Below are 12,519 nucleotides of genomic sequence, written 5' to 3' on the forward strand. Positions count from 1 at the left end.
CTTAATTTTTTATCTAATGATTAAAAAACACACATGATCTTTTCCATGTAAAAAAAATAAAATAAAACTAGTGATGAGGTGCAATTTAGAATTCGGGAGTCCTCTGAACTTGAACCTCCTGTCTAATGGGATAGGATATGTGTTTCTTTATATTAGTATTAGCAGGAGTATTTTTTTAGCTCTATTTATGAATTTCATTTGAATGCACTAATATAACGATTTTTTTTGTGCTGTCATGATACTTGTATATTTAATTAGTCAATCTTAGGATATTCTTCATTTGAAGCATTGTGAAATTTGGTTTGGTCTGATTGATTGAATTCGTTCAACCAAGATTTGATGGTCTAATCATATTGATTTCACTATTAAATCAGTCAGTCATGCAATTGACTTGAGATGACCTGATTAAATTCGGTCGATTAGGTACCGGATCCCGATTGAACTGGTCCGATCCGATTGATTTTATAAAAAAAAAATTAAACAAATAGATTATCTCTACGACATCGTTTAATGTTTCATTATTATTAATTGTTATTTTGGATTTTGGAGTATGAATAAATTTTTGTTACTCAAATAATATTAATTATATACTTATATATAATAGATACATATATAATTTTAAATTTTTAATATATACTAGATAAAATCAGACCAATTATTGACTCACCGGTTGAACCACTAACCCACTACTTCGATCGGATAAATGATTAGGCCGGATTTCACAACTATGAATTGAAGGGATAGCTAGACCATTGAGAATTTTACATTTCATTTCTTTTTCTAATATAAATTGAGGATTGGATAAATAATTAATCATTATCCATAATAAATTTATTAAATTTTATAATAATTATTTTTAAAATTATACTTATCAATATCATTTTTTATAAATTAACACTGTAAAAATTCTTATACTTTACAGTATATGAAAAGAAAACTCTTATTTTATTGTATAAAAGGACATCATATTATTGATTTGGAAAGCCATAGAAATAAAAGTTTAAAAACTGGTATTGTTAGTTCAGAACTCCATTCAATATCTTCATTTCATTTTTACTTTGCTATGAGCAAATCCTATAGGGTCCAGGGGGTGTATCTAAAATATGTAACCCAAGATCCTAGTTATGAGCTAAATGAGTCAACTAATCAGCCACGGCATTTGCTTCTCTATACACAATTAAACATGATATACTTTTTTGAACAGTTAAATACAAAATTCTAGAATCAAGTTTTGTCCAAATGTTTGAGTGGATAATCATACTTAAGAGCTTAATTAGATTTAATCAATATATCACCGCCCATATTATTATGAAAGAGCCACGTAAACATGCTCACTGTTCCATTCTGAACAATCCCAGGCTTTAACTGAGATACTAAAGATCTTTGCCAGCACCAGGTAACGATTCCAATCAACATGAATCAAACTCACAAACATTTAGACAAAGCTTGATTCTAGAATTTTGTATTAACTGTTCAAAAATTATTGTCAACTCCTCTATCTCTTCACTGAAGCCCCTCAAATTTGATGGTAAAGCCAGAATTTTTAATTTTTTTTTAAGGCCAAAAGAAGTTTACTAAGAACACAAGTGGTCCGCAATAAAGCACAAGGTGTGCCTTATCCCACACCATCCAAATTTACAAATTAAACACGCTGCATAAAACAAACCACTGGGTTTAATATCCATGATGATAGTGAATATAAAAACACTTTCCTTCCGAACCTAAGCCATTAACATTTACCACACTGATAAAAGCCTCCGAAATCGCTTTGCATAGCTCATGTGTTTATCTTTTTCCAAGGCTTTGTCCAAGTAAAATCAAAATAAACTTTTTTATCCCTCAAACAAAGAGATTGGTAAATAAACCAAATCAAATTTCACTTTATTAAACAAACTCATTTTACTGCATGTTTGGATCTTTATCTAAAATCAATTGATCCACATCTGGATATAGTAGCTTCTGCGTTTTTGTTATTTGATCCAACTATTAGACTATTAGATTAAAATAAAATTAAGACAAAATTGTAAATTTAGTCCCCCTATTTGTTTCAGAATTCGATTTTGGTCCTCTTATAATTTAATTCACAAATTTAGTTTCCAATTTTTTGCAACCATTATTTTAGTTCACAATCCCAAAATTAGACGTTGACTGTTACTTGTCAACGTTGACCGTCACATGTCGTGCTTTTATTGGACATTGATCGTCACGCGTGGCACGTTTATTGGACACCAATTTCGTGCACCTAATTAACGTCACCCTCTAATAAAATCACCGACACGTGATCAATGTTCAATAAAAGCACAACACGTGACAATCAAGGTAAGCAATTAACCGTCAAACGTCTAATTTCAGGGTTAGGGACTGAAATAACGGGATTGCAAAAAGCTGGGAGACTAAATTCGTAAAATAATTATAGGGGGGCCAAAATCGAATTCTGAGACAAATAGGAGGACCAAATTTATAATTTTACCTAAAATTAAAGGCTGTGTGTACATTTACTGTCGTATGAATTGAACATCCAAATATCTAATCAAATTTTAACCTTGAAGCAGCATTCTCAGGGGGAAAAACTGATTTTATTGGACAAAACATGCTTACAAAAATATGATCAATAAAGGTCGCTGGATCTTGAAATTACCAAGCATCAGCCATCAACCAGAAATCCTCTCCTGACTGTAAAATACAAGTATTTACAACCTAATAACAAAAGGATAGGGAAATTCTATGACATCTAGCCAGCTATAAGAACAAATGCATAGATGTATTTACAACTAAGAGAAATCATAACTTTTCTCTATGAGGGGGACAAAATATTTTTTTTTGCTGCATTCATGAGCACAATGTACAATAGTAACTGAACCTTCATGTTCTTCACAACCTTACCTGTATTTGGTTTCCTCGTTTCCTAACCATGAACCATTTTAGGACATTGCATACCTTTCTCCATCTCCTTTGTGCACCACCATTGGCTGTGGGACGTGCCAACATGAAGCTATCAATAGCACTCTGTAGATCTGCTTGAACATGCGATTGAAGATCAGTATCAAAAAACTGCAGATGGTCTTCATCACTAAAAGCATGAGCCATTGAATCAGTGTCACAGATCAAAGAGTTGGAAACTTGGACTGGAAAACTGAGGGTCTGATCATATCTAAGGCCCATGCTGTCAAAATTAGGCAAGCAATAGTCATCCAAGCTACTAGTTCCACCAACAGAATAAATGGATGACATGATATCTGGGGAAGAGGCATTTGCTGGCGGGTAATTGAATCCTCCAGTCTTTTGGGGAGCCAAAATCTTGTTGGCACTTGATCCCTCAGTCTTGGGAGAGCTTGGGGAGTAAAGTACATTAGTTAAGTGTGAAGACCCATCCATGAGAGAGTCTTCATCTTCGAAAGTTGCGTATTTCTCCCCTTGTCTTAATGCAGCAGTAACTGCGTTTTGAGCATCAGCCTGATGGTGGAAAATCATATTGCTAATTATCAAAGAGAAATAAGAGAAGGAAGGAAAGAGTAAGGAAAGTAATAGGGGATGAGGGATAAATGCCTTTTCAGTTTCAGTCAGCTTATCTACTGTGACATAATCGCATTCAGAAAGCAGTCCTGTCACTTGTCCCACAGCATTGAAGACCACACCAGGTTCTTGAGAATTAGAAGGGAAGTACACGTGCCTCGTTGTATCAAGTACACAAGTTCGAGCATGCTCCACAGTTACTTCCCACATCTTTGCAGACATCCCAGTGCCCAGTATCTGCACATTTCCAAGCAATGAATTTATTCATTTGCCCAAGAGAAAGGTAGTGCTTAGCTATTTCTAGACATTATTAGAATGTTTATCATTCAGAACTTTGGTTAATTGCCGAAGTGATATAAGATTATACGAGGAAGAGAATAAGATCGAATATGTTTTATATAATGATTCTCCCATAGAGCCTAATCTCATGCCAATGACAAGAACAATATGGGATGTCCTCGTCAAGTTATAAATCCACTACCTAGGAGGTGTCTGACTTGATAATGTGCAAAGCTAATCTAAATGCCTAGACAGTTCACACAAACAGTGAACAACTAAACTGTCCCAATGAAATTTTTAGCTAAAATCCTTCAAATGATAATCTATCAGAACAATTTGCAAGTAAAAGAAACTCTAAATTATTACACTGCGCAGCTTTGCTGGATCCAGATTCAGAAGTGTGAGAAACTCTCTAACAGTAACGATCTTTTCCCGACTCAAGCGCTTGTGGAAAGCTCCATCCTTGCCTATTTTTTCCAATCTCCAAACTTCATCAGACAGACCAGGAGGATGGTGCTTCTTGTACACTGCAGCCAAAAATCAGACATTCAAACTAAGTTCAAATCCCTATCTTGTTTTGACAAGGGACTTGAAAAGCTCAAATATGTTCTATTATATAATTTTACTGTGATATAGGGACTCAGTTTTTTACACTTTCAATTCTTTTCAAAAAACAAAATACAGAATGCAAGCTAAATAGCTAATTTATTTACACCAAAAGAAAATCACACTGATATGAAATAAAAAATAAATAAATCAAGACTAGTAAACAGCATGTATGTATCCTGGTCTTTTGTTACTATATTCTCCACATAAAAAGATGTCAAGCAAACCCATCACATTCATGTAAATTGCATATATTTTGTGCTGTTCATCATTTTTTCTTATGTCATATCATAAACAACATTCAGCCATTTAGGGTTCAAATTAGTCTCAAAGTAAATTTTGATAGCATGTGGAAACATTCGATCTTGATACATTTAAGCAGATAAAGGTTATATATTTATATATAAATACTCACATTCTCCTCTGTGATCCCTGACAATGAATGATTCTGTCTTTGCTTCTCTTATTCTAACACCATCAAAGTTGTCCACAACTCTTGCCCCAAGCCTGAACCTACGGCTCCTTGTCCAGCTTGAATTATCTGTATATGAAATTTCACTCACCATACCAATCCCATCTTTAAGATATAAAATTACATCTCCTGTAAGAAGGGGCTTTTTTCCTTCCCTCTCTCTCACAATATTGCTCTTGAACTCTTCAGGCATCCAAGTTTCGCTTTCTTCTTCAAAATCACCCTCAAGGACTACAATTTCCACCTTAGCCGACGATTCAGGTCCTGTACTAACAACCTTCCCAGTTAGGGCATCAACTAAACCTATTCTTAAGTTGGAGCCATCCTCTCCTTCAATTCGAGCTCCAGTAAAGACAGGAAGACAAATGCTGTTTTCAAACTGCAGCTGCAAATTTCTTAATTCAGTAGTATGAAACTCCTTTCCACAGGTCCTGAAAACAAGTGAAAAGGATGCATCAGAAACAACTAGAGTCAAGCTAAACAATTTCAAATCATTCAGCTAAAGCTTGTTTTCCTAATCCATTCCCTTCACTCAATACCATGTCCAAGGCACTGGAATTTAAATAATCAGCAGGAGATTATTTCTTACTGTTTCATGCTGGTTAAATGCCTCTTTAAGGCAGCTTCAACTTCTTCCTTAACCTGTAAACAGGTCACATATGATTGGTATCTGATATTAACTATCAATAAAAGTGGAACTAACATTTACAGGACCAAAATCCAAATTTCAGTTCAAAAATCACATATCCACATTACTGGACTTACCACTAATAGCACAATATGAACACTACTTGATGTTGTTGGTTCATTTATCTCACAAATATCACAAAATAATAAGATGCAGGATTAAATTATGAAATGCATACCCTAAAACAACTAGTCTTTTGTTCATGTAACTCACCATATATATATATATATATATATGATGTCCATATACAGGAAGTAAATAATGGAAGCATAAAACTCATCTTTGGTAAGTCCTCCACAGGAACAAATTAAGGCATCAACTGTCCCAGTCAAAGCTCAAAAAGAAAGGTTGGCAACTTAGGAGATAAGTGTGCGAACACAAACTCAAGCATTTTCTTTCCCTTCATTTTTCCTTGTTTTTTCATTTTATTTATAGACAAGTCTAGGAAACTAGGCAAGTAGCTCACTTTTTTCAAATAAAATATTTCCAAACTTGTTCCAGTGCATCTAATAGTTGAAGCCCAATGATAGGTTTTTAAACAAGTCATGAAGTAGGTCTAAAGTATATCCTTTGTTTGAGTCTTCTGTGACACGACATGCTCAAATCCAATACAGAAGTAGTATATCTGACTGCATGAAAAAGAACTAACATGCAGATGTTTTATATGGACAAAGGATTAGTTATAAAGCCATCTGCAGTTGTCCGCAAGGTGGAACGGTACCTGGAGTTAGGCCAAAACAATAGACACCATAAAGTGGATGCAACACAAGCTATCTGCAGCCTGCAAAGCATGGCAGTAACTCTCGAGCAACACTCAAATTGTCTAACTAAACGAATTCAATTACTCTAAGATGCACAATCATGTCCACAAACCATCAACAAACCACAAGAGTAATAAACAGCATCATATCTCCATGAAACCGCATAAACAGAAAAGAAAACTGAATACCAGAAATATAAATGCAACTAATCCATTATGCTAAAGATAGGTGAAATTCATACCACTTTTCGAACCAAGGGCTCTAGAATTGGCTCCAGCAAATGCCCGAGTGATTGTAACTTCATCACGTCACGCACCACACTACATTCATCAGAATCGAAGTCAAATGTCAAAAAAACACTCCATAGTTCTGTTAATCAATTACACAACATAACAACATTTAGTGTGTGTGTGTGTGTTTTGCCATTTCCATTCACTACTGGGATGACTCCCATTTTTCTTAAGCAATTCATAGCAGCACACAAATTCATCCGAACCCCATTATCTACCATGGTATACATTTCAGCTAAAACAATCAACACGAGGTTCAATTTTGTGCTACATTTAAACAAACATGTAATTCACGCGTGCATGTTTGCACCAACAATAAAATTCATGGCAAACAAGTCACATTCGGTGGCAATTGAAGAAACCCCAATTGGGTGAATTTCGGAGTCTGACACGCACCTGGAGAAAGGAGGAGGCTTTCTACGCTTGTCGTCTGGAGTCTTCCCATCATCGGGGCGGCGCTTGAGCGACATGGCCGAAGAAGGAACAAAGAGACGAAGAAAGAAAGAGAGTAGTAATTCTACGACGCTGCGGTGTTGTTGGAAATAGAAATCGAGCAACATGCGGCGCGAGAGAGATAGAGAGCAGAAAGTAAGAATAAATAGTGGTGTCGAGAGAGGGAAGGGACAAGAAAGGGGCTCTCCGTAAGGTCCAAAAATGAAATGAATAAAGTGATGAGAGCGTTCTTCTTCCCTCCTTCTACTTTTTGCAGTACTTCCGTGTCATGTTTCTAACCATTGTCCGAGTTTGTTTGCGTCTGGGATGCTTCTCCGCCTTCGGCTTTTCTCGTCATCTACTACCACCTTTGGATTCGGATTTTTTCCCCCAACAGCGACAGCGCCACCATCACTGTGTTGTTGTGATGATTGGAGGAAACGACGACGCGGAACGAGACGAGCAGTTTGGTTAATTAAGTTAAAAGAGGGAGTGATTGAGAAGAAGAGCGAACAACAACAACATGATCTGAGGCTTAGGGTGGGAGAGTGAGTGGGGTCCATGCATAAGCGCGTTCTACGACTTGGTAAAACGGGGTCCACATAACATAACACAACGTATCCCCTTCAACGCGCTTCCCCGTTATCCATCTCTTAAGTTTGCGTTGTTGAATCTGGTTTTTCTGCTGTCTTTTTTCGAGCTTGTTTTTGTGTTATTTTTTAAAAATCACACAATTTTAAATTGAATTACAAAATTAACACAAACTAAGGACAAAGCTGAAACAATGGAGAAGAAGATAGGAGACAAGCCCATTTCATATTTTGCGTTAGGGTAGTAGGACCTGACGCTCCTTCAGACCTTACGATAACTAGCCTTCCACTAACAATCTCTTCTTTCATTTTTTTATTTTTTTTTTGCTATGGTTTACCATGAGAAATACCAAAGGGTTACTCATTTTGTGTAAATAGCTTTATATTGTTTTGTACAAATTACTAATCATACTAATACTAGTGTAATGGCATCAACCACTTCAAAATATGTAAAGTTATAAATATTATGCAACAATAAAAAGTTTTTGTACTGAATGTGTATGTACAAACATATTTTTTACTATGAGCAATCCAGCTTTCTCTTTCTCAAGGTGGTATAGTTCGGTTAATTAAACAAGATGGATAAGTTGATATAAATTTTCTAATATTTTTTATTCACACGTATAAAAAAAATTAATATTCAACACAATTATACACATACAAAACTTGAATTCAATTTCAGCATAACAACTTACTAGAAATTATAATAACTAATTTTTAGTCAATTATCAATATTCAAAGAATCAAAGTACAATATTTCTTTGCTAAACATTAAATAAAAGAATTTTAAAAAAATCCCTTATAATCTATTTAAAATACATAGAGAGAGAGATATGGATAGATTTATACATGTAAATATCCTAAATTAATATTATACTATATTAGAATTGTATTAGATTAGATATTAAATTTATATTCATATTTATTTTTATATTTAAAAATATTCATTGAATCCTGAAGACTATAATTTTTTGTGAGCAACAAATCCTCTTTATAACTTAAATTTAAAAATTACTTATTAAATCAAAACATGTTTATTATTAATTAAAATATGTTAATCAACTAAGAATTAGAGATGATAGAATGGATCAATCGATTCAGTCTGTCCCTCAGGTCAAACACAAAAAATAAACTGAAGTGGGCTGATCCAAATTCTATATGGATCTTATTTTTTATGTATCCGATTTAAATGTTCATTCGACTAATTCATATTGACTTAAGAAGTGATTATTTTTCAAAAGATATTTACAAATATATAATTTTATTTATATTAATTAATATCATTAACTATTGTGAGTCTATATGCTAAAATATATATCTACTAACATATATTTTTATTAATCAAAATATAATAGTTAAATACATTAAAAAGTTATAATAATATAACAATTATATATTATAAAATCAATACCGTGCAGGGCCTTATTTCAAATTCTACGTGTACACAATTAAAAATAGAAACAAACTTAATAAATCCATCTTAAAAAAAAATGCCTGCTAATGAAACACATTATTATGGCTGCTTGGTTGTTGAGTCAATCGTTGAAGTTGAAGAGCATAATATAATAAGAGTGCAATTTTATTCTTTGGAGCATGAAGCAGAAGTTTATACAAAGCAACATATAAATTAGTATGTTTTGGTAGTTGAGAAATTTTGATACAGCATGCTAGAATATTTAAGACATAAAAAATCTTTTGATGTCAAGTTAAAAATTTTAAATACTATATGCTCGAACTCTGTATATGCTTATTGCTTTGGAACTGGGTTGGGATAAAAGTATGTCTAGAGTTTAATGATCGAAAGTATGTCTAGAGTTTGGGTTGAAACTGATTCAGTTTCTACTATATTTCTTCCGTTTTTCTTTTTTAAGAAAAAAAATCAATGTAGGAGAATTAAATTCGTTAGTACATGGGTCTTAGCATTTAATTACTTGTCTGGCTCCAAACTAGTAAGTAATCTCATAGTTATAAAATTTCGTGGGTGGACATATATATAGCTAAAATATTATTTTGTCCATTGTGTTAGAATAAGTTAGGAGTTGAGAGGAAAAAAAAAAGACAATAAAATAGCGAGAAAAAAAGTATTGTGTGAATGTATGTGACAGAGCATGATGTAAGAGCAAAAACCAAAAATGAACTAATTTTTTCCTTACAAATCATGTACCAATAACTAAGATTAAATTTAATTAAATTAATATATGAATTTAATTAGATTATGTTGATAAAGTAAAGATTTTTCATATGATTATTTAATTATAAATTATCATGTATAATAAAATAATTAATTTTTATAATAATTATTTTAAAAATTATATTTAAAATAATTTTATAATTAATAATTTAAATTGTACAGTAGTAATATACTACGAAAATAATATATCTTTTTTTTAATGCGAAAATAATATATCTTAGTATGTATTCTTCTGTTTCTCGCCCACTGAACCGATTCTCCAACCGAAGTAACAAATCTTAATTACCTATTAAAAAAATTAACTCAATGATTAGACAATGAACCATGCACCAACTCTTCACGTGCAACACACAAGTTTTAGTTGAATAACATTACAAAAATAATGGTGGGATATTTTATATTTTTTTCAGCAAAAAATTAGTTGGACTTTTTTATATTGTATGCATCCTCCATGAGATATCCTACACAGGGCGAGTAAACATATTATCAACAATAAAAACTTCCCTTCAAATATTTCTTGTATATATAAAGATTTAGATTCAAAATTACTAATTAAATTAAAATTATTTTCACATAAGTTGATTCACGTACTCAATAACGAATAATTGTAAAATTAAGTTATATTTCTTTTTTAGGAGAAAAGGTATATTTCTTAATCTTATTTTTTTTTACAAATTCTTAATCTACTTATTTTATATTTTAAATTGATACATTAAAATTTCTCAATAAAAATTGATACATTAAAATCAGTAATAAATATTCAAGAGCTCTCTTTTTTATGACAGTTGTATTTCTTCAATCTCTCCTTATCAAGGTTAGTATTTATTTATTTCTCTTTTTTATTAAATTAAATAGTTACATTTATAATTAAACAACATACACACAAGTAACTTTAAAGTTGTTTCAAAACAAGGAAGAGTCGATTTTCAATTTAAAACAAATAAAATCATTGAATTATATTCATGTATTACTAATATCATTTGTGTAAAATTTTGTTAAAATTGAACAACAACAAAAAAATAATTAAATAATTTATATTTTAGTATATTATGAAATATTTTTATTACGTTGATTTTAATTTATATAAAAGAGGTAGCAAATAATTTTTGATTAATACGAATATTTTCATATGTGATTTACGCGAAAAAACTTTCAATCCAACGATAAGTTTTAAAAAAAATATTATTTAATTAAAAATTATAGAATAATCTAATAATTATCAAAATTATATTGATATAATTTGATCCTCCTTTATTAAAAATATCAATAGTTACATGCATGACAATTTAAAATCAATTATCAATACAGAAAAAAGGGAGCACCTAACCATGTATCTTCACATATCAATAATTATGAGATGCCCCTTTCATTTTGAGTGACGGCAGGATTGTACCATTTGAGCCTTTTTTTTCATGTTTTTCCTAATCAATAGGATTTTCCTAATCCTTTCTTTCCGGAAGGAAGAACATGAAAAATTCATTCGATTCCTACACATACATATTACAGTATAAATGAGTTAAGATATTGGTGAAGTATTCATATTCAATTCATTAAATGAGTCAATTTTAAATTATACTTGATTATTTAGATGATTTTTTTTAAGAAATTTAGATCAGTCAAATTCAAATTTCGCAATTTCATTATTGACAATTGAATAATAACTTGTTAATATACCGCATATAAAAATTAAATTACATGGATTTATTTATTTGTAAATCATCTTGCATTTAAAATTATTTATTAAATACTCAATATAAAAATATTTAGTAAATACTAAATTAATAATTTTAAAAATATTTTATGAAAAATCTCATAAAACAAAGGATAATTAATTAAATGAGTTAAACAAAAAAAACTCAAATTCTATTTACTTTTTTTACAAATCAAACTCCAACTTTCAATTAGACTCATTTAAATAAATATATCAAATAATTTTAAACAATATTTTTTTTTTACAAATCAAACCTAAATTTTCAAGTGTATTTTGGCTTAACTTGTTTTATTTATGTGACACTTTCTACCCCAACATGCATATAAATGAAAAAAAAATACATAAAATGTGGAATCTAATTAAATTAATTTTATTCAATAAAATTGTAAATAAATTCACCTGGACAAAAGGTTCGTATTCATGTTAATCATCAAATTAAAAGTTTATCAATTAAGGGTATGAAAACATCCTCAACTCAAAATAAGATCATCCAAAACTCCAAAAAATAAACTAAAGAATCAACATGTGAAACAAAATGATAAAAACTACATGTCTAGAACTTCATGTAATCAATACAGAAACTCATGTCCTAATGTCACATCCTATCAGAGCACTATGTTCCAGCGTCCTCTACCATGAGGTTCTCCATAGCCATCAACCTAACCATCTGCTCTTATAAACACAAAGTTTGAGATCACATCAGGATCCAAACAGAAACAGTACACAGGGAATGAGTTATTACATTCTCAACTAATAGAGAGAAACAAAACAACATAGATATACATATCATATAAATGAAATACAACTTACTTAAACACAGCTCACGTCATTCCACCACTTATTGTGTAACATTACATCTCAACACTACAAGTCTCACACATTTTCACATTATTCACGAACTCAAGGATCAAAACACAATATCACTCAACCAATCAATATCATACACAAACGTTATGAAATAGATATACTAAGACTCAATCATATAC

At 31.4% G+C, this 12,519-nt stretch overlaps 1 protein-coding gene across 1 annotated transcript; it reads right to left on the reverse strand.

The window, feature by feature from the left end:
* Window positions 1-2,557: 2,557 nt before the first annotated feature.
* On the reverse strand, window positions 2,558-7,585 carry LOC100793156 (calmodulin-binding protein 60 A). Its single transcript, XM_006600594.4, has 7 exons — window positions 7,006-7,585; window positions 6,561-6,639; window positions 5,460-5,512; window positions 4,814-5,301; window positions 4,159-4,319; window positions 3,547-3,750; window positions 2,558-3,453 (listed from the first exon to the last, which is right to left on the reverse strand). Exons 1-7 carry the CDS (start codon window positions 7,167-7,169, stop codon window positions 2,872-2,874), a joined length of 1,731 nt encoding a protein of 576 aa, XP_006600657.2. The 5' UTR covers window positions 7,170-7,585; the 3' UTR covers window positions 2,558-2,871.
* Between the last annotated feature and the right edge of the window lie 4,934 nt (window positions 7,586-12,519).

This window comes from Glycine max, chromosome 17 (assembly GCF_000004515.6).
Source record: "Glycine max cultivar Williams 82 chromosome 17, Glycine_max_v4.0, whole genome shotgun sequence".
NCBI lineage: Eukaryota > Viridiplantae > Streptophyta > Magnoliopsida > Fabales > Fabaceae > Glycine > Glycine max.

Coding starts and splice junctions, on each gene's coding strand:
- LOC100793156 (XM_006600594.4), bottom strand. CDS start 7,169: ATGTTGCTCGATTTCTATTTCCAACAACACCGCAGCGTCGTAGAATTA. Junction 6,640..7,005: donor AAGCCTCCTCCTTTCTCCAG/GTGCGTGTCAGA, acceptor TGATGAATGTAG/TGTGGTGCGTGACGTGATGA. Junction 3,454..3,546: donor AGCTGACTGAAACTGAAAAG/GCATTTATCCCT, acceptor TTCCACCATCAG/GCTGATGCTCAAAACGCAGT.